The following is a 20,250-nucleotide window of genomic DNA, read 5'->3' on the forward strand; positions in this document are numbered from 1 at the left end:
GCGCAGGGAACTTATTCACAGTCGTGTTGTACGTACTCGAGGAAAAGAACCTACGCGACAGACAAAATATTTCGAATCTGATCGATCTCTACAGTAGAGAAATATTGCGAGAAAAGTCAGCTAAAAGCACACGAAAATTCCTATACCGTCAACAAAGACAGGGATGAAAGGGAATCAAAGACCAACAACATGTAAATCTGTACCAGACGAAGCACTATACACCAATATGAATGAAAACAATTCTCTGCTCGAGCGGCACCAACTTCTTCACCCCATGCGTAGCATAATTGAGTGCTTTGGCTGCCTTCGTACAGTCCAAGACACCGTCCTTCAAGTCCTTGAACATATTCTCGTAGAATGCTTCAACAACGTGCTTGGCGACTTCGTCATCGACCACCCACAGCGTGCCAATCACACTCTTGAACCCTGAAAACTGCAGGCCAGCTGCGAGGTGGATGGCCTCGTCGGGAGTTTTTTCGTCGCCGACGGCGGTATGACACGCCGATAAGAATGCGAATTCAGCTTGCGGAGTGTCATTCTCCATGATGTCAAGGAGGGTGAGAGGTTTATCCCTCATGGCGAATCGCGAATTGTAAGGCTGTTCGCGGTCCTGCTTGCCGTGACAGGCGAGGTGCACCCAGGTGTTGCGTCGCAAAGCATCGAGCGCACCAGCCTGTGTAGCTTTTTCTCCAGAAAGACTGGTGAACTTGACATTGGGGGGAAGGAGTTTATGGACGAGCTCGAGCTCACTGTCAACAGTGGCGAGCGCCGTGCCTTGCCCTGCGCCTGGTTGACTTTGCCCAATCGCCACGACCGATGGAGTTGCACGCCGCATCGTCTTCATTGCCTGTCGAGATCTGATGAGAGCCGAAAGTGTGGGGGTGTAAGAGCAAACATAAATATCCTCGAGGGATAGTTCCCGCCCACTTCTGTCTGCTTTCGTTCGAGAGGGATGAGCTGCGTGAAGAGGAATGGAGGTAAATGTTGCAGTTGGACATAGCCAGATTCGAGAGCGGGGCTTGACTTTGAGATCATGCCCGAGTAGTACCTTGACGATAGGTAGCATGATCTCGTCCCATACCTTCCGCAAGAGTACTATCAACTCCGTCCGCGACTCTGTTGGGCCCATCAGCGATGCATGTCGTATCGCCATCGCGAAGTCGTCTTTGAGCTTTGAGAGATCTGCGAGAGTGACAGAAGGGAAGGAAACATGATGCGGTTGTCCTGATGTCGGGACAATGAGGGCATTGCACGAGTATTTGCTCGCGATAAGGATGATGACTGGGCCATCATTCGCTGCCGCTTGCAAGTCTTCATACGATGGAGGGAGGAGGAACCGCGAGAAACCTTGAATGTTGCGAACCTCCGCAACCGTAGCTTCCCATTCCGTCATGATTTTCCTATATTCTATCGCTGCCCGGTCAGCAGCAGCTCGATCTGTGCTGCCTGCAGAACCTTGAGCATCAGACAGGCGCTTGTTGAGCTCCAAGAGTTTGTGAGCTAGTGACTGACTTGCAAACTTGAGGTCATCCAATGGAGTCCTGAGTCGAGAGGCCATCGACCATTGTTGACCGCGACCCCGCTCCCCGAGTTCAACCGCTCCTCGCAGATCATTATGACGAATAGCGCATGAAGCTGCATCTACGGGCAGTGATTGTGCGCCGCGAAATGCAGCTGCAGCATCGCGCCGCGAGATAATTGAGGACCGCGTCATTACATGGTTGTCAAAAAGATCCAAACATGTTCGGTATGCTTCGAGGGCAGATCCGTGTTGATAGACTTCTGCTTCACAAGCCCAATCAATGGCCTCTTGGGTGCGTTCTGGGAATCCTTGAGTGGGGTGCGTTGACGCCAATCTGAAGTTTTCAACAGCGAGTGACAAATCAGCCGAATTGCATTGAACCTGGTAACGAGACAGATAGGCCTCCTGCAGCCGCATGTAGCTGTAGTACCTATCTGGGTGCAGTGATGGCAAAGCCACCGATGATTCTTGGCAGAGCCTAATGGCCTCCTCAACATCTTCAATCTTCTGAGTTCTCGTGAAACGAGAGCAGAGTGCCGAGCTCAAATTTAAAGGAGTTTTATGGGGCTCTGGATCATCATGCTGCCTTGACCGAATTGATTCACGGTACAACTCGATGGCCTCGTTAAGATTCTCCTTGGCATGTGATTTGCCATATCTGGTTTGGAGCGCGACGGCAAGGTTGCAAAGTGTGGTGTCACGGTCTTGATGCCCAGGTGGGCGCAATGTCAGTGCCTCGCGATAGAGGCTGATAACTCTGTTGATGTTTTCTACCTCACCGCGTTGCTTGAAACGATCGAGGAGGGCGCCTCCTAGGTTGTCCAATAGTGCATCACGAGATTCATGCCCAACAGGGCTCAGGGACAGTGCTTCCTCATACAGAGAGATGGCCTCGTTGAGGTCATCAGATTTGCCCTGGTGACGAAAGCGGTAGGAGCGGAGTGAGAAAGCCAAGTTATTCAAGTAGAGACCACGATCAGGATGTCCCTCGGGACACAGAGAAACAGCCTCGCGACCAAGTTGTATGCTCTCGTCTATATCAACAATGCTCCCACATTGGCTAAAACGTATCATGAGTGACAGCGAAAGCTGGTTAAGGGCTCTCGGACGGTGTTGATGGCCCTGGGGACAGAGCTCGAGTACGATTCGTCGAAGGCGGATGTCTTCATCGGATGCGTCTATCGGAAGATTGTTGCACTCGCTAATAACATAATCCAAGCCACCAGCCCCTACCACGCTGGTCCGAAGATATGTGCCCTCTGGGCAGAGAGGGAGTAGCTCGTGGTAGATTTGAGCAGATTCGCGGATGTCGACAGCGGCAAGCTCCTGACTGTAGCGCCAGATCAATGCTTTAAGGAGATGGTATAGAGATGAAGGATGAACAGGGTGGCCCTGCGAACGCAATGCAAGAACGTCGCGGAAAAGACAGGTAGTAGAGTCGATATCTTGACGATCCTTGTGAATGTACCCTTCGAGGCGTGCGTACGCGAAGTTGGTCAGTGCAGCTGCGCGGTCAGGGTGGTCGACCGGACACCGCTCTAGAACCAACTCAAAATGTGCCACGGCATCGTTCAGGTCAGAGACCCTCTTGCTTGTCACGTATTCACCAAATCTTGTGTGACCCACATCCGTGTCTCGAGCGATCTCGCAGTCAACGATGGACTACAGTTTGCGATCTGTCAGTAAAAGTCGACAGTGCAAAGGCTGGCGTCACTCACGTTCAACAGTTCACCGTTGTTGTTTCCGCAATTATTCACAGATGCGGCCTTCAGCGTGAGGGAAGGGTGAACACCGTGAACGAGTGGGAAGGACAAATCTACGACCCATTAGTAGATATACGTGAATCAGAAGCGGGTCACTCACCGAAAGGCTCATCTCCGTGATCGAGCAGTTCATCCCAAGACATTTCAAGTTTTCCGATAAGTTCTCCATTGCCTAGCATCCGACTGAGCTCTAAGGATGCCCTGATCTCAACCGATGCTTGAGGTGACACATGTGATGGTCTACAAACAAAGGATCAGTTCTCGAAATCGGGCCTGAAAGGATTGCCTTACAGGTTCACGGTATCGCCCCACGCTACAGAACTGTTGGATGATGGAACTTGAATGGTTGATTTCCAGAGTCTCGTCTGGTCGAGTTTAATGGACACGTAGATGCCTGCGGGTATGCGGAAGGAGGGGACACAAAGGTTTTTTCCGCTGATGACTGTAGATATAGTGTAAAGGTCAGAAGATGGATATCATGTTGATATAAAGTGACCCACCTTCGAGTCTGATGCATTGACCTTCCAAGCTACCGGCCATGATGGCGCAAACGACAAGGGACGCGGAGGATCAAGGATGGGCTGAGTGGTGGGCAGAATGAGCGATGGGACAAGATGGAGGGTAGGGATGTGGGGACTGTTGATATTGAATGAGAGGGTGAGGGGAGGGTGCAGGGCATGCCGCACGTGTATTGATGAGTGTTCGGCACGATAGACGCTGGTGCTGATTCCATTAAGCGCCGAGATCAAGAGATGAGACTCACGGCAGCGGGAGAGCCTTTGGTAAAGAAGTGGGCGATGACATGGTCAGTAATCAGCGAAAGCGGCCAACTATGGATTAGACCGCTGGTAATCAGTCAGCTGGAGCAGATGGCATGTGCTGACCCGGCCTTACAACTCTCGTATTACTCATACGCGTCATGTAGTACACCGCAATGGAATAGATAGAAACCATTGTATTTCGTAGTGCAATATTAGCAAAGTGGTGAAGTCCGCAGCCGCAAAAAAAGCAGATTCAAGTCAATACGAGTTGGACTGAGCGGCCCGAGTACTAAGGCCCGCTTCTTTTAGGATCACATGGACGTCCCACATCATCACATGTAAGCATTTTAATGTCGTCGCAACCGGTACTAGCAGCAATTTTCATCAGTAGAAAAGGCAGCACATCCCACATAATTGTCGTTCTGGAGAGGTGGACCGACTGCCAGGACGAACTGTTTTGTCATAGATGGCAAGTTGTGTATGATCAATGCGTCGGCGGAGTTTGGGGATGCCTCAAGCAGCGGTCGGGTGGAATCTGGATCAGCTTATCGGAATCATGACGGACTGATGGATAGGGACATCACTAGGAATTTCATCAGCTGAGCAGATTGATGACAGACTGGCAGGTTGGGCTTGAACTTAAGATGGTAGCAAATAAGCACAACCGTGACGAGATGAGTTCATGATGTTAGATTATTAGTTACAGACGAGCGTAAGTCCCACTCGGAACTTATCTCTATACCTTAACCACGCAAAGAAATACAGACTAGGACAGCATGCATATGGCTGGGCATGATCTACAATTGCAGCCTCTGCATGCGTAATGACAAAAAAAGTTCGTCGTTCCCCATGCCTATGTCTTGAATATCCGTAAAAGTCGTGCCTCTGTGACGATGCGAGTACGACAGAGCGGACACTCGCGAGATGAGGCGAGGACTAGTTCTGAGCAGGTACGGCACGTGGACAAATGTCTGTAGGGGCGAGTTGGCCAAAGCCGTGCGTGTAATAAGAAATGAGAGATACTCACCCGCAACCCACGATCGCGATATTTGCCTCCTGATCCTGACATATCACACATAAACCCGAACGTTCCGTGTATGTCGTCCTGGGAGGAGAACTGGGTTGAGGTGATGAGGAAGATGGGGAATGATGGTGTTGGGACTCGTCATGCATCTCGACATTCTCAGCAGGGTCTTCTGGCCCATGCACATGGGCGTCTTCTGCGTCTGCCTCCACGGCTGAACTTTCCGCTGCCCTCTCTCTATCCCGCCGTTCCCATTCCTCTTGTTCCCTCTCCTCCCTCTCTATCCTATCCCTTTCCTCTGCTGCCGCTCTCTCCTCATCCAGCCAAGTACTAACGCGCGCCACGAGTTCTCCTTTCTCAAGGATATCAGTGGGAAGGCGTACGCGTGCCTCGAACAGTATCTGTTTCAGCATGCGGATAGGTAAACGCGAGAGGGATGATGGGGACATTGCCAGTAAGGTAGAGAGTGGTGGTGGGGGTTGAGGCGTGGGTGGCGTGGAGGGCTGACGTGCCGAGCGAGGTGAAGTCGATGAACGCGCAGGAGGCGGGCTAGCGTTGGCCGCTGGAGATGGGCGTGGAGTGGAAGAAGGCGCTGGTCGAGGGGGCGTTTGTGGTAGAGGTGGAGGTGGAGGAGACGGGGGCCGCGCAGATGTGGTCTGGCGCCGTATAGGGGGCTCGGGGGTATATGTTGTGTATGATCCTGGCTGAGGTTCAAGGTCAGGACGGGGGAAATCGGGTGGTGATGTGGATGTTTGTTGCTGAGTTGGGGGCGGAGGACGGGTGTCTGATGGTGTCTGGAAGAAGTCAGCGATACAAGGATATAGTGGGATAGACTTTGCAGCAATGATGGAATCCACGAGGTCATTCTTGTCGATACGGCCTTTGACGGGGATATTGTATGCGTCGACATAGCGGCGGAGCTTAGAGAGCGGCAGAGACTTGATGCATGACTGTACCTCTCCGCTGTGACAGTCCAATTATACCCCTCAAGAATACGGGCTGGAAAGCCTTGAGTAAGATGCTTTGATGCTAGTCTGAAGTTCTCCACTGCGAGCGATAAATCAACAGGTTTATGATGCACTCGGTAACGAGACATATATGCCTCGCGTATCCTGAAGTGGGAGTAGTTCCTGTCGGGGTGGAGTGGTGGAAAAACCGCCAGTGCTTCCTGGCAGAACCCAATGGCCTCCTCAACATCTTCGATCTTCCAAGTGTTCGCGAAACGAGAGCAGAGCGCCGAGCTCAAATTAAAAGCTTTGTATGGCGCTCTGGATGATCTTGCGGCCCTACCCGAAGTGATTCACGGTACCGCTTGATGGCCTCGTTAATATCCTCATTGGCATGTAATTTGAGCAAGAATGGTCCTGTTCATTGAAGTTTGATTGCGAGCCGGCTGGTGTGCGAGAGCTGTACCATTTGTTGGTGCGTTGACTTGAGCGCGGCTGACAGCGAGAAGCAGAGACTGTGCCGCGAGCTCCAGTACTGGTGGTATTCAATCATATTAATGGCCATGGGTGGTAAGTAGTAAGAGTAAGCTTCGGATCCTAACAAGGTCAAACATCGAAGAGATCTTGTATCCTGGAGAATTGTTTCACTGCTCTCGACATCTCAAAATTTCAAGTATTCTTACCATCCCATCGTTGGATGCGCTTACTACCCACTTACCGTTTGCACTCCAAGACTATTTATACGAAAGTTGCTTCGGCCTGTTGAGAGGAATCGCAAGAGTTTTTCCGTCAATCCGTAAGTGAATGGCCAGCTTCAGGCTCACGAGACACAGCGTTCAGTCCGACTCACACAGATACTCTCCGATCACAGATGCGTACGATCAACTGCCAGGTGAGATAGTGGGAGTCATGGAAGTCAATTTTAGGCCGCGTCCCATGCGTTCTCTTCGCAGGTTAAGTGATATGTGGATGGAGCTCTCAGGTTCTGCGACTGGCACTAGATGTATCTTTCTATATATCAGGAACTATATTGATGTTGATAAACATTCAACAGAGCGCCTTCCTCTCCGCTTTGCATGAGCCTGTCTGTTTTCCGACTCGATACTCCCCAGCATGTTTGCGGATTGTGCAGCATGCTGTTACCGCATGCTATGCGAGTCCTGCCCTGCTCATATTCTGTATTTTTCTGATGCAGACTCCTCCCTCTCGTCACCCTCAATACCAGCACCCGCGTGCTTGTTGCCATGAACATGTTATTTACGAGGAGGTTATGGACTCGTGATCCCGCACTACTCGACAGTGCCATAAGTTATCGCGGACGTTCTCTGGAAGATTTTATCAGACAATTCGTTCAGCTTGGGCGTATCGTTCTGGACAATAGGATCCTCCATCCTCTTCACGAACTGCCCCGACCGATGTGAGACGTTCGAAATTTTCAAGCGGTCTTCCTCATTTCAGGCCACGAAATCCATGGTCGATGATGCAAAGATTTCCCCTGCGCATGCGCCGCCTTTCTCTGATGCAGCATTCTGTGGCGCTCATCTTTTGAAGGAGGTCTAGGCCTCATCGACGGATCATCGACGGATTACTTACCGACATGAAGGAGTCACTCGGGCATCAAGCGACACTTCCCAATGATGAAGTAGACTTGATCTGTGAATTATGTTGCAAGGTAAGCGTTGTATCAGAACACTGACCGTTTGCTGACTCTTTCCAGCGAAACGAGGTCGACGAGACCAGCGGATAACGCTGTCCTGATGGCCCCCATTTATTTCAACAAGGTGGCCTGTGGGTAGGCTAGAGCGCTTTTTCGATAGCTGGTTCCAGCGGCGTCTCCGTATCATTTACTGTGGGGGAAGCTAAGCTGTTGACACCAGACAAGTGGAAGAATGGGTGGCGATTCACAACGGCCTCGCGGACGACGCAAGCACTCGATTTCGTTGGTGAGGTGCTTTGGTTGTCGACTTGTTGATCATCGCACGTACCCCAGGTCTTTGCACCCATCTTTCTGTCATTACACGCAACTCGTGGCATCAAGCATAGACCAACTGTAGTGAAGAAGGAGCTAACCCTATGTCTTGGACGCACTATTGACTTTAATCTCCTTTGTTTGTCTCGTGCAGATGACCAAGAACTCGGGAGGCTTAACGCGGCGTCGACGAAGCATAGGTGGGGTTTCGCATGGGAGTGACACAAGAAGGGCAAGGCTTCACACAGCGGGAACGATGCATGATGCACGAATAATGGTACTACGATGTGATACATCCTCGCTGTACTTGTGCATGTACTTTATTGAGAATGAAGTTTAACGGTGTTTTCAGCGACATTGCGTGATATTTGGAGAGGATCCAAAGGTATGTTTTGTCGCAGTGTCGCATCAACATGTACCGCGTCATTTTTATCTGCCCTTCCTTTGTGCGTGTATGATGACTCCACGTCTCTTCTTATTCTCATTTCCTCGCTCAGCGCTTCAACAATGAGACTGATTCACTACACTTCTTCAGTACTCCCTTCTCGGCTCATTGGCCACTCGACATATGACCCCGTTATTTGTGCGTTGATCGTCAGGCTCTATCTAATACTACGAGTCATCAGCGAAAACAACTCAAATAGCTGCATTTTTCCAAGAAAGACTTGAATTGAATGGTTGGAAGGTCAACTCGTATTGCAGGAAGCACTTGAGCAAAAGAATGTACACCGCTGCAATAGTATAAATGTTACCGTACATGCCAAGCATTGTCTTGGAGAACAAATCTGATCAATTTGCCAAACAGCAGATGACTACTATACAAGAGAGAATTCCTACAACGTTAACAAATGCACCGGGATAGAAGGGAATCGAAAATCAACAACATGTAAATCTGTACAAGACAAAAGCAATGGGACATAGAACTACACACCAATGTGAATGAAAACAATCCTCTGCTCGAGTGGCACCAACTTCTTCACACCATGCGTAGCATAATTGAGTGCTTTGGCTGCCTTCGTACAGTCCAAGACACCATCCTTCAAGTTCTTGAATATATTCTCGTAGAATGCTTCAACAACGTGCTTGGCGACTTCGTCATCAACCACCCACAGCGTGCCAATCACACTCTTGAACCCTGAAAACTGCAGGCCGGCTGCGAGGTGGATGACCTCGTCGGGCGTCTCTTCATCGCCGACGGCGGTATGACACGCTGACAAGAATGCGAATTCGGCTTGAGGAGTGTCGTTCTCCATGATGTCAAGGAGGGTGAGAGGCTTATCTCTCATGGCGAAGCGCGAGTTGTAAGGCTGTTCGCGGTCCTGCTTTCCGTGACAAGCAAGATGCACCCAGGTGTTGCGTCGCAAGGCATCGAGTGCACCGGCCTGTGTAGCTTCGTCACCCGAAAGAGTACTGAAATTAAAATTGGGGGGAACAAGTTTATGGACGAGCTCAAGCTCGCTGTCGACAGTGGCGAGCGCCGTGCCTTGCCCTGCGCCCGGCTGACTTTGCCCAATCGCCACGAAGGATGGACTCGTCGCACGCGTCTTCATCGCCTGTCGAGATCTGATGAGAGCCGAAAGTGTGGGGGTGTAAGAGCAAACATATATATCCTCGAGGGATAGTTCCCGCCCACTTCCGTCTGCTTTCGTTCGAGAGGGATGAGCTGCGTGAAGAGGAATGGATGTGAAGGCTGCAGTAGGACACAGCCATATTCGAGAGCGGCGCTTTACTTTGAGATCATGGCCGAGTAGTACGTCGACAATAGGTAGCATGATCTCATCCCATATCTTCCGCAAGAGTACTATCAGGTCTGTCCTCGACTCTGTTGGGCCCATCAGTGATGCATGTCGTATCGCCATCGCGAAGTCGTATTTGAGTTTCTCGAGATCTGTGAGAGTGAGAGAGGGGAAAGGAACATGGAGGGGTACCCTGACGTAGGGACAATGAGTGCATGGCACGAATATTACTCGCAATGAGAATTATGACTGGGCCGTCGCGCGCTGCCGCTTGCAAGTCTTCATATGACGAGGGGAGCAGGAATCGCGAGAAACCTCCAGTATTGCGGATTTCCACTACTGCAGCTTCCCACTGCTCTGTGCACCTCCTGTACCTCATTGCTGCCTGATTAGCAGCAGCTCTATCTGTGATGGCTGCAGAACCCTGAGCGGCGTCGGAAATGCGCTTGGTCAGCGTTGAAAATTTGAGAGCCAGATCTGGGTTCGCTGACTCGAGGTCCTCGAGTGGAGTCCTGAACCGAGAGGCCAGTGACCACTGCTGGCCACGGCCCTGCTCCACAAGTTCCACGGCCTTTTGTCGGTCATGACGGCGTAAGGCACACGATGCTGCATCTGCAGGGAGTGTACTGGCATAATGGAAGGTGGCAGCCGCTTCGCGCCGCGAAATAGTGGATGATCGTGTTGACAAATGAGCATCAAGAAGCTCGAAAGATGTTGCATAGGCCTCCAATGCAGATCCATGATCATGCTGCTCAGCTGCAAAAGTCCAAGCAATAGCCTCTTCGATGCGTTTTGGGAATCCTTGAGTGGGGTGCATTGACGCCAATCTGAAGTTTTCAACAGCGAGTGACAAATCAGCCGAATTGCATTGCACCTCGTAACGAGACAGATAGGCCTCCTGCAGCCGCATGTAGCTGTGGCACCTATCTGGGTGGAGTGATGGCAAAGCCGCCAATGATTCTTGGCAGAGCTCAATGGCCTCCTCAACATCTTCAATCTTCTGAGTTCTCGTGAAACGAGAGCAGAGTGCCAAGCTCAAATTGTGAAGAGGTGTATGGCGCTCTGGATGGTCATGCCGCATTAACTGAATTGATTCACGGTACAAATCGATGGCCTCGTTATAATCCTCGTTGGCATGTGATTTGTCATAGCTAGCACAGAGCGCGACGGCAAGGTTGGAAAGTGTGGTGACACGGTCTTGATGCCCAGGTGGGCGCAATGTCAGTGCCTCGCGAAGGAGGCTGATAGCTCTGTTGATGTCTTCTACCTCACCGCGTTGCTTGAAACGGTTGCGGAGGGCGACCCCTAGGTTGTTCAATGGTTGAGAACGAAATTCATACCCAACAGGGCTCAGGCACAGTGCTTCCTCATACAGAGAGATGGCCTCGTTGAGGTCATCAGATTTGCCCTGGTGACGGAAGCGGTAGCCTTCGAGTGAGACAGCCAAGATATTCAAGTAGATACCACGATCAGGATGTCCCTCAGGGCACAGAGAAACAGCTTCACGACCAAGTTGTATGCTCTCGTCCACATCAACAATGCTCCCGCATTGCGCAAATCGTGTACCGAGTGCCCATGAAAGCTTAGAGAGGGAGCTGGGACGGTGTTCATGGCCCTGAGGACAGAGCTCGAGGACGATTCGTCGAAGGCGGATGCCTTCATCGGATGCGTCTATCGGAAGATTGTTACATGTACGGATCACATAATCCACGCCATTAGCCCCTTCTGCGATGGTCCGAAGATATGTGCCCTCTGGGCAGAGAGGTAGTAGCTCAAGGGAGATTTGAGCAGATTCGCAGATGTCGACAGCGGCAGGCTCCTTACTGTGGCGCCAGATCAATGCTTTAAGGAGATGGTACAGAGATGATGAATGATCAGGGTGGCCCTGCGGACGCAATACAAGAGTGTCGCGGAATAGACGCGTAGTAGAGTCAATGTCTTGAAGATCGTTGTGAATGTACCCTTGAAGGCGTGCGCACGCGAGGTTGGTCAGTGCAGCTGCGCGGTCAGGGTGGTCGACCGGACACTGCTCTAGAACCAACTCAAAATGTGCCACGGCATCGTTCAGGTCAGAGACCCTCTTGCTTGTCACGTATTCACCAATTCTTGTGTGACCCGTATCCGTGTCTCGAGCGATCTCGCAGTCGACGATGGACTACAGTTTGCGATCTGTCAGTAGGAGTCGACAGTGCAAAGGCTTGCGCCACTCACGTTCAACAGTTCACTGTTGTTGTTTCCGCAACCATTCACAGCAGCGGCCTTCAACGTGACAGATGGGTAGACACCGCGAACAAGTGGGAAGGACAGTTCTACGACACATGAGTAGATGTGCATGAATGAGAAGCAGGTCACTCACCGAAAGGCTCATTTCCGTGACGGAGCAGTTCATCCCAAGACATTCCAAGTTTTCCAATAAGTTCGCCATTGCCTAGCATTCGACCTAGCTCAAAGGATGCTCTGATCTCGACCGATAATTTAGATGATGCATATGGTGATCTAGAAACCGAGGATCAGTTCTCGAATCGCGTCGGCAAGTCTACGTGGATTGCCTTACAGGGTCACGGTATCGCCCCACGCTACAGAACTGTTGGATGATGGGACTTGAATAGCTGATTTCCAGCGTCTCCTCTTCGCGAGTGTGATGGACACGTAGATTCCTGCGGGTATGCGCTCGGAAGGGACTTGAAGGTTTTTTCCACTGATGACTGTAGATGAAGCGGAAAAGTCAGAAGATGGATACAGAGTTGATATAAAGTAAGCCACCTTCGAGTCTGATATGTTGGTCATGCGAGCTACCGGGTACAATGCTGCGACGACGCAAATGACGAGTAACATGTTGGGGCATTGAAGATTGAGTGGTGGGCAGAATGAGTGGTGGGACAAGCCGGAGGGTAGGGATATGGGGACCGTCGATATTGGATGCTTGGAGGAAGAGTGAGAATATTTGGAGTGAGAATATTTTGGTAAAGAGGTTCATCCTGCATCAGGAAAACCACAAGTTACTTATCTCACTTTATTTGTCACTTAATTTCATGAAAAGCGACCGATAAGTCATTTGAGAGAAAAGCGTGAGCCACTTAAAAAAGCCCACTCAATATCTGGAGATTCGCTTTTTCAACACTTATTTCGCTTAAAAAAGCAGACAAAAAGCAGACAAAGCGGCACAATTGTTATTGAAAGGGGGGCATACAAGTAGAAATAAGCGTAGATTAAGCAGACTCCCAAAAATGAAAAGTTGGGAGCCATTCGAACATAAGGAGAAAAAGGTGGGGCAAAAGCAATGATCGCGGCGACATATATCTACTGTAGGGCGGCGGCAGCGGTACAACGACTCGAAGACAAATCCTGCAGCAATGTAGTATATGATGTCAGCGAGACGAAGTCGGAATAAATAAAACTTACAGATCATAGCACGCTCGTCCTCGTCCGATTCGTAGTCGTTGAGCGAGCCCGATGTTTCAGCAACATCCTGTAAAATAGCGCGTGCCATTTTTACCGTAGCCTCCACGTAGCCAGTGGGTTTGCTAGAAATAGACTTGATGTACGAATTAGTAGCTTTGGACCAGCGAGCTGCCGAAAATAAGAATGGTGCATTGGTCTTTTTCCCTGTAGCCTTGTTAAGGACCTTGGGAAGCTTGATCGTAAACTTTCCTCTCGACGCAGACAACAGGATCTCTTCGACTTTGAGTTCCTTGCGGGAGATCATACCAAGAGCACGCTCGAGCTGAAAAAAAATGAGTGCGATTAAAGCATTTAAAATTAAACTCACCGCCGCAGCAGAAAGGGCAAGAACGCGTGACGTCCCGATCGTTGCAAGTGCTCCCAAGTCGAGGGAAGGAATCTCCACATAACCATTGATGGCGCTGAGGTGCGCTCTACCATACAGCTGCAGTAGGAACGGTGAACGATATGCTGTGAGGGGGTTGATATTATCGGGGTCCTCGTATAAAAACGCCCAGCTGGCAAGAAGGGAGGATGCGAGTTTGCTGGAGTCGCAGTCGGAATTGCGTGCCAAGAAGTTGATGATTATCACAATGGCCGTTGAACCAAAATTACTCCGCCATTCTGAAATACGCTGTGCAGTCTAATCGAAGATATAACATCAGTTAATGCTAGACATAAATCGGCGAACTTACGAGTAAATGTACCACACCGCCGTGAACAACGACAATCTTGAGTTCGTGATATACCACGTTGAAAACGAGCTGGACATGATGGAGCAGTACGTCATCTGGAATGCTCCAGATGTCTTCGTAGCTTCCCGCCCACATCATTATGGTAGGGAGGAATGTCTTGGCCCAGCGCTGGTCCGCTTGCATCGCTGGAGGCAAGTCAGCCGTACGATACGCACCGCGTGATTTCATGTGCTCTGGTGCAGTATCCACGTTCGGCTGGCGTTTTCGGGCAGGAGCCTGGGCTTGGGCATGTGGAGTCCCGGAAGATTCAACTTTGACCTTTTTTGGAGCAGGCGGCTTGATGTCGGCATTAGAGGTGGTCGCAGATGTCTATATAAGTGTCAGAATAAACACTATTGAGTTCCAAGGGTACTTACCGAAGTCGTCATGCGCAAAACCTTCTCCTTTTTCACTACGATAGGGTTAGCCTGTGGCGGTTCACTATCGAAGTCCTCGATCAAATCTTCAACATCATCACGATCGATGTCCATGGACCACTGGGACTGCTCGTCATCGTCTGAGACAGAATCGACACTTGCCTTCCGCTTGAGGGCCGCCGTGGCTATGCGATCGTCCATCTGTGTGAATGGAGCCTTAGGCTCCTGCAAGTCTTCATCCTCTTGCGTGAATGAATCCATGAGCTCATCGTCCGAGTCGAATTCTATTGATGGTATTTGTGTGAAGGGAGCCTTGGGCCCGCCGCAGTCTGAGTCCTCGTCAAAAATTGAGGCTACCTGTGAAGAAAATTGTTAGCGGACTGCACCAATTATTCATGGTCAATTACCTTAGATTTCCCCTTCTTTTGCTTGCTATCCAGGCAAGCAGCCTCACGCTCCAATGAATCGTCAATCTCATCCGCAAAGCCACCAGTAAGGGCATCTTCTGGGATACAATCAGCAACTTGAGTTGGGGGCGGGGGGATGTGAGTCTGAGTCCGAGGCTGAGCAGCCAAGGTTGCTGCTGAGGAAGCAGTGTCATGCGAGAAAATTGACGTTGGAGGTGCTCGGGTTGAAGTGCTGGATTGGCGGGATGATTGGCGGGATACTGACTCCAACTGTCCAGGCCTGACCCCCGAGACCCAGTTGGTCACTCGGCCACCTAGTGCGAATTTCTGAGTGGTCGCGTTGATGCTATATGTAAGATTGAGAAAATAGAGTGTCGATTCAGTTAGGAGCAACATTGTGGTGGTGGGAGAACTAAATCTTACGATGATGGCGTGGAGCCTTTCCCATCAGCACGTGCCTTAGGCTTATCGTCGATGCTATTGATATTGATATCGCCTTCTGCAATCAACGTTGACTCGCTGATTTTCTTTTGCACATTGCTGATAGCGTCTCTGATCAATTTCTTTCCACTTCTCTTAGCAGTTTTCTTCCCTTTCCCCGAGGTTCCATGATCCACGGGCTCAGCAGCATCCTCTGCCACATCAGCGTCTGGTACGTCATCTAATACACTATCAGTGCAATTGTCACCTCCCTTTACAGTAGCCTTTGTCGCCTTTTGAGCCTTTGGCTTGGGCCGAACAGGAGTCGCCTTGTTGGTGAGTAACTCCTTCTGTACCTTCTCCATCTCAACCTGCATACCAGCAAGGCGCTCAACTCCCTTTTGGACTGCCGCTTCTTTGGCTTCTTTAACGGCAAGATCGTCAGCAGCCTTCTGTGCCTTGGTGCGCCTCTTGGTTTGTGCGTCGAGCACTATTTTTCCAGGTCTGGCGGTTGCATTCGATGCACGGGTACGGCGGGAAGCTTCTGTGGAAGACATTGTGACTGGGCAGATGGGCGACTTGGGGGTGGAGGGATGGTACTTTTGCTGGAGCAAGAAGGAAGTAACAGAAGTTGGTTGAAAAAACTCGTAAGTCTCACCCCAATGGGCGCCGCCTGTGGCGCTTGCTCACTAATCGGCATCTGTTGAAATATGTCTGATTTGAACTTACTTTTAGTATTACACACCCCCAGCGCCTCTCCACCAGCAATTGTCGAGTGCTCGTGTCGTTTATCTTCCAGCTGGGATGTCTCAGAGTATGCGCAAGGACCACAACGCACTTCAAATTCCATGCGGCTACTTACACTGTGCTCGCTACTTCAAGACTCAAGGAGGGCGCAAAAAGCACTGGAACGTTTCCCACCCAACGTTTAGACAAGCCACTGTCTCGCATACTGTCACAGTCGAAGACGAGCCCAAACTACCAGCCAACGACCCTCCCGCAGGCGACAACGACTACCCTGCGGACAATAATGACCTTCCAGCAGGTTTGTCTGACCCGGGACAGGCATTTGACAAGTCCAACAATCCGGTCGACGTAGACACTGTTTTTTCGGGCCAGGTGATAGATTATACCGTAACTATCACCCTAAACTAAACGGTACGTTCTTTGAAGCTTTCTGTTTGTGTTGCAACTAACCAGAATTGATATCAGCGTGTCCATGTGATGCAACGGGACACTTCCTTGAAGATGGTGCACCTCCAGCGCCACCTCCAGACAAGTCGCCCGACGACTGGACTCCGTACCGGGATCGTGTCGAGTTTGAGACTGCGGAGTTTCTGTATGCGCGCAACCAAATGTCCGCCGGGGATATCAACATTTTATTGGATCTTTGGGCCGCAACCCTCCTGAAATACGACGACAAGCCGCCGTTCGCAGACTGCCGCGACTTGCATAGAACGATCGACAATACACCATTAGGCGATGTCAAATGGCAATCGTTCAAGGTACGGTACACTGGGGAGAAGCCAACAAGCGATGTACCACCCTGGATGGACCAGTCTCATGATGTGTGGTACCGTGACCCCCATGAGGTGATTCGGAATATGTTGGGAAATCCCGACTACGAAAAAGAGATGGATTACCGCCCTTTCCGTGAGTACTCAGCTGACGGCGACAAACGACAATGGCAGGACTTCATGTCCGGTGATTGGGCTTGGAATCAAGCCGTATGTTTTATTTTGTTGTTTTCTCTAGCGACCCATACTAACAATCTTTGGTAGGACATAATTTGTGAAGATCCGGATACGCTCGGCTCAACATTCGTACCGGTTATACTCGGATCTGATAAGACCACTGTTTCGGTGGCGACTGGCGCGAACGATTACTATCCCTTATACGTATCGATTGGCAATGTGCGCAACAACGTCCGGCGTGCACATCGTGACGCCGTTGCCATTGTTGGTTTCCTTGCTATGCTGAAAAGTAAGTTTCATATGCCTCCTGTTGTTCTGTACTAATTACAATCGAGAAGCTACGAAGGAGCACGCTGCCGATGCAATATATCGGAAATATCGCCGACAATTGTTTCATTCATCCATCGCCAAGATTCTCGAGAACCTGAGACTGAGCATGACCAAACCAGAGGTTGTTCGCTTTGGTGATGGCCACTATCGGCGTGTGATTTACGGGCTTGGTCCGTATATCGCAGATTACGAAGAGCAGGTTCTTCTAGCATGTATAGTGCGCGGCTGGTGCCCCAGGTGTGTTTTTATCCTCTGCCCTCTACCTCAGTACTAACTACTAATGTACTACAGGTGTATGTCCAACCGCAAGAATTTAGATGAGAAGTCGTTGTGTCGGTGTCGTGACCATACGGAGGCGCTGATCGAAGAGGTTGCAACGTCCCTCGCGCTGTGGGACGAGTACGGGATTGTCAGCGACCTTGTTGTAAGTCTCATATATGTCTCTAATGCAGGCCGAGATTCACCCTTCTAGCCGTTTACAAACGACTTCCCTCGCGCTGATATACATGAGTTGATTGCACCGGATCTCCTGCATCAACTCATAAAAGGAACCTTCAAGGATCACTTGGTCGAGTGGGTTGGAAAGTATTTGGTACACGTACATGGTAAGAAAGAGACAGAGAAAATTCAAGATGATATAGACCGAAGGTAGGTCAATTTGTCCTGATTAAATGTTTCAAAACTCACATCATAAAAGAATTGCTGCAGTTTCCTCCTCTTCGCAGGCCTTCGACGCTTTCCAGAAGGTCGAGGATTCAAACAATGGACAGGTGATGATTCGAAAGCGCTTATGAAGGTAAGTTTTTTGCACAAGTTGATTTTTGCACAAGTTGATCAGACTAACAACAATCTACTAGGTTTATTTACCGCCATCGAAGGCCACGTCCCAACTGATGTGGTGCGCACGTTTCGTGCATTCCTTGAATTCTGCTATCTCGTACGGCATAGCATCATTACGGAATCTACATTATATCAAATCCAGGATGCTCTCGACCGATTCCATCACTACAAGGGCTATTTTTGAGTCCACCGGCGTCGTTTCCACGTTCTCCCTCCCTCGACAACACTCGTGCTCCCATTACATCCTCCTTATCCGACTTTATGGTGCGCCGAATGGCCTTTGCTCGTCAATCACGGAGACAAAGCACATCAAGGCAGTGAAGGAACCGTGGAGACGATCGAGTCGCTACAAAGCACTCGGTCAAATGCTGTGACAAACCAGCGCTTAGATAAACTTGCCGCAGCGCGCGTGGATTTCAGAGCCGTGGAATGTTGAACCGGCACCTGTCTGTCTGCAATGCTTCAAAGATTAAGTAAGTTTTATTGCGCTGTACATTCAAGTGTTGTCGTGTGCTAAATATCTGCGGTAGAGCATTTGTGCTTGAATAAGGATCCTTTTGCCACCACGAGTCCAACCAAGACAACGACCATCTTTTGGTGCTGCCTTCCAACCCCGACGTTATGATACTCGGCGATAACGAAGAGGGTGAAATCGACGACAGCCCAACGCTGGTACAAGCCCACGTTCAGTTGGCAAAAACGATTCGTAAGTTAGCTCACATTTTCAATTGAATACTTTTCTAATATAATCCTTCCCATTGCGCAGAACGCAAATGTGCATGCACGATCTCTAATTTATCTACAGAACTTGGTATCCCCCCATCTCTACACCCTCCTCCGCCGATTCTTATTCGAGCAAGCAAACCCAGACGACCAGCGTGCTCCCTCTGACATCCCGCTTGCAAGATGTCCTCAATTCGATGGAAAAATTCAAGTGTTCAACTCTGCGTCGTCAATGTTTTATGCACCAGTGACCGCAGCGGGATTGGCGGCATGCGGCGGGAACACATCCGTGCCTGTCCCGTTTGGAGAAACGAAGCACCCCGGTATGACTGGCGTGTTCGTTAACACGGATGCAGGTGTTGAAGGGATGGGGGCATGGAGGTAGCCCGTATAATGTGTTTTTTTTTTCATTCCATTTGAAGGTATTTCGTACCCATGCGCTGTAGTACGCTGGTTCGACAAAGCCAGCGAACCGGGCCCGACGAAGACACAGGGATGTGGATCGTCCAGCCCTTCATTTGATACAGATAATTCACCGTTCGTTGGAATCATCCACGTCGACTCGAATCTATCGCGCCGCGCACCTTGTTCCAATCTATGGAACACAGTTCATCCCACGCGACCTCAAGCACTATGATTCGTATGACGCTTTTCAAGCATTCTACGTGAACAAATTCGCAGACCATCACGCATTTGAGATTGCGTCTTAGGAACTCGGTGAGCACAACTAGACCACGTTGCCTACTATCACTCACAAGCAAGCGATCGAGGAATTTGACGAGCGTAACTACCACCACTCACAAGCGAGCGATCGAGGAATTTGACGAGCGTAACTACCACCACTCACAAGCGAGTGATCGAGGAATTCGACGAGCGTAACTACCATCACTCACAAGCGAGCGATCGAGGAATTTGACGAGCGTAACTGCCAACTGGAGCCCCCCTCGAAGAAGAATTCGACGAGCATAACTGGCCTCAGAACTCGTCACCAAATCCCCCCCCCCTTCCCCCCCCCCCCCCCCCCCCCCCCCCCCCCTCCCCCCCCCCTTAATCTAGATGGGCCGTGTAATACTTATTTTACTTAATTCAACTTTTGCCACTTTTTTGAATCATTGTGACTTGTGAGATTGGGCGCACGCTGAATTGACTTTTGAGAAAGTCCATTAAGTGTAAAAATGACGTTTTGGTTTCATTTCTCCGAAATTAAGTGGCATTAAAAAAAGACACCGGAGGTTTTCCTGATGCACTCACCTAGGTACTGCTCCGCTCATAAGCCAACAAATACTCGCTGCATCTCTTTGTGTTCACGTCCCGTCACACTGCTTCACACTTGATATCCCTTTCTTGACGTGTCGAAGGCTGGGATAATTCGGGATTGCCTTGAAACGTGAGTCCATTTCGTCCTCCCCAATGATATCGATGCACCACTTCACAAGGTGGTCTTGAACCACCCTTGTGAAGTTGATGGCAAAAGGTTGGCGTGAACGCTAGAAAAATGTCTGCGTGAGGGAGATCAGCCCAAAATGGTTTGTAAACGGCACGTAAACCATTGGCCCCGAATT

The 20,250-nt window shown here is 50.2% G+C and overlaps 5 protein-coding genes across 5 annotated transcripts; 1 reads left to right on the plus strand and 4 right to left on the minus strand.

Annotated features, from left to right (window-relative positions):
• Positions 1-214: 214 nt before the first annotated feature.
• Positions 215-3,825, minus strand: EDB91DRAFT_1088636 (CHAT domain-containing protein; the record flags this gene model as incomplete). Its single annotated transcript, XM_041316489.1, has 5 exons — positions 215-3,184; positions 3,241-3,338; positions 3,386-3,525; positions 3,577-3,727; positions 3,786-3,825. 5 exons carry the CDS (start codon positions 3,823-3,825, stop codon positions 215-217), a joined length of 3,399 nt encoding a protein of 1,132 aa, XP_041169103.1.
• An 826-nt stretch (positions 3,826-4,651) lies between these two features.
• Positions 4,652-6,622, minus strand: EDB91DRAFT_1340583 (uncharacterized protein). Its single transcript, XM_041325719.1, has 4 exons — positions 6,484-6,622; positions 6,054-6,274; positions 5,074-6,033; positions 4,652-5,017 (listed from the first exon to the last, which is right to left on the minus strand). Exons 1-4 carry the CDS (start codon positions 6,580-6,582, stop codon positions 4,900-4,902), a joined length of 1,398 nt encoding a protein of 465 aa, XP_041169104.1. The 5' UTR covers positions 6,583-6,622; the 3' UTR covers positions 4,652-4,899.
• A 1,100-nt stretch (positions 6,623-7,722) lies between these two features.
• EDB91DRAFT_311964 (uncharacterized protein) lies at positions 7,723-8,331 on the minus strand. The gene has a single exon (XM_041326818.1). The coding sequence runs from the start codon at positions 8,280-8,282 to the stop codon at positions 7,815-7,817; it is 468 nt and encodes a 155-aa protein (XP_041169105.1). The 5' UTR covers positions 8,283-8,331; the 3' UTR covers positions 7,723-7,814.
• Positions 8,332-8,635: 304 nt separating this feature from the next.
• EDB91DRAFT_1210402 (CHAT domain-containing protein) lies at positions 8,636-12,686 on the minus strand. The gene is made up of 6 exons (XM_041320760.1): positions 12,486-12,686; positions 12,277-12,427; positions 12,079-12,218; positions 11,934-12,031; positions 10,146-11,877; positions 8,636-9,874 (listed from the first exon to the last, which is right to left on the minus strand). The coding sequence occupies exons 1-6, from the start codon at positions 12,565-12,567 to the stop codon at positions 8,910-8,912; spliced, it is 3,168 nt and encodes a 1,055-aa protein (XP_041169106.1). The 5' UTR covers positions 12,568-12,686; the 3' UTR covers positions 8,636-8,909.
• Positions 12,687-15,905: 3,219 nt separating this feature from the next.
• On the plus strand, positions 15,906-19,398 carry EDB91DRAFT_1240357 (uncharacterized protein; the record flags this gene model as incomplete). Its single annotated transcript, XM_041322006.1, has 16 exons — positions 15,906-16,146; positions 16,314-16,828; positions 16,883-17,084; positions 17,134-17,362; positions 17,417-17,549; positions 17,598-17,773; positions 17,834-17,925; positions 17,983-18,062; positions 18,151-18,335; positions 18,370-18,396; positions 18,516-18,562; positions 18,609-18,637; positions 18,681-18,740; positions 18,771-19,044; positions 19,111-19,244; positions 19,297-19,398. The coding sequence occupies 16 exons, from the start codon at positions 15,906-15,908 to the stop codon at positions 19,396-19,398; spliced, it is 2,526 nt and encodes an 841-aa protein (XP_041169107.1).
• Positions 19,399-20,250: the final 852 nt, after the last annotated feature.

Source organism: Suillus paluster (assembly GCF_016628075.1).
Source record: "Suillus paluster strain FC165 chromosome Unknown EDB91scaffold_214, whole genome shotgun sequence".
Classification (NCBI taxonomy): Eukaryota; Fungi; Basidiomycota; class Agaricomycetes; order Boletales; family Suillaceae; genus Suillus; species Suillus paluster.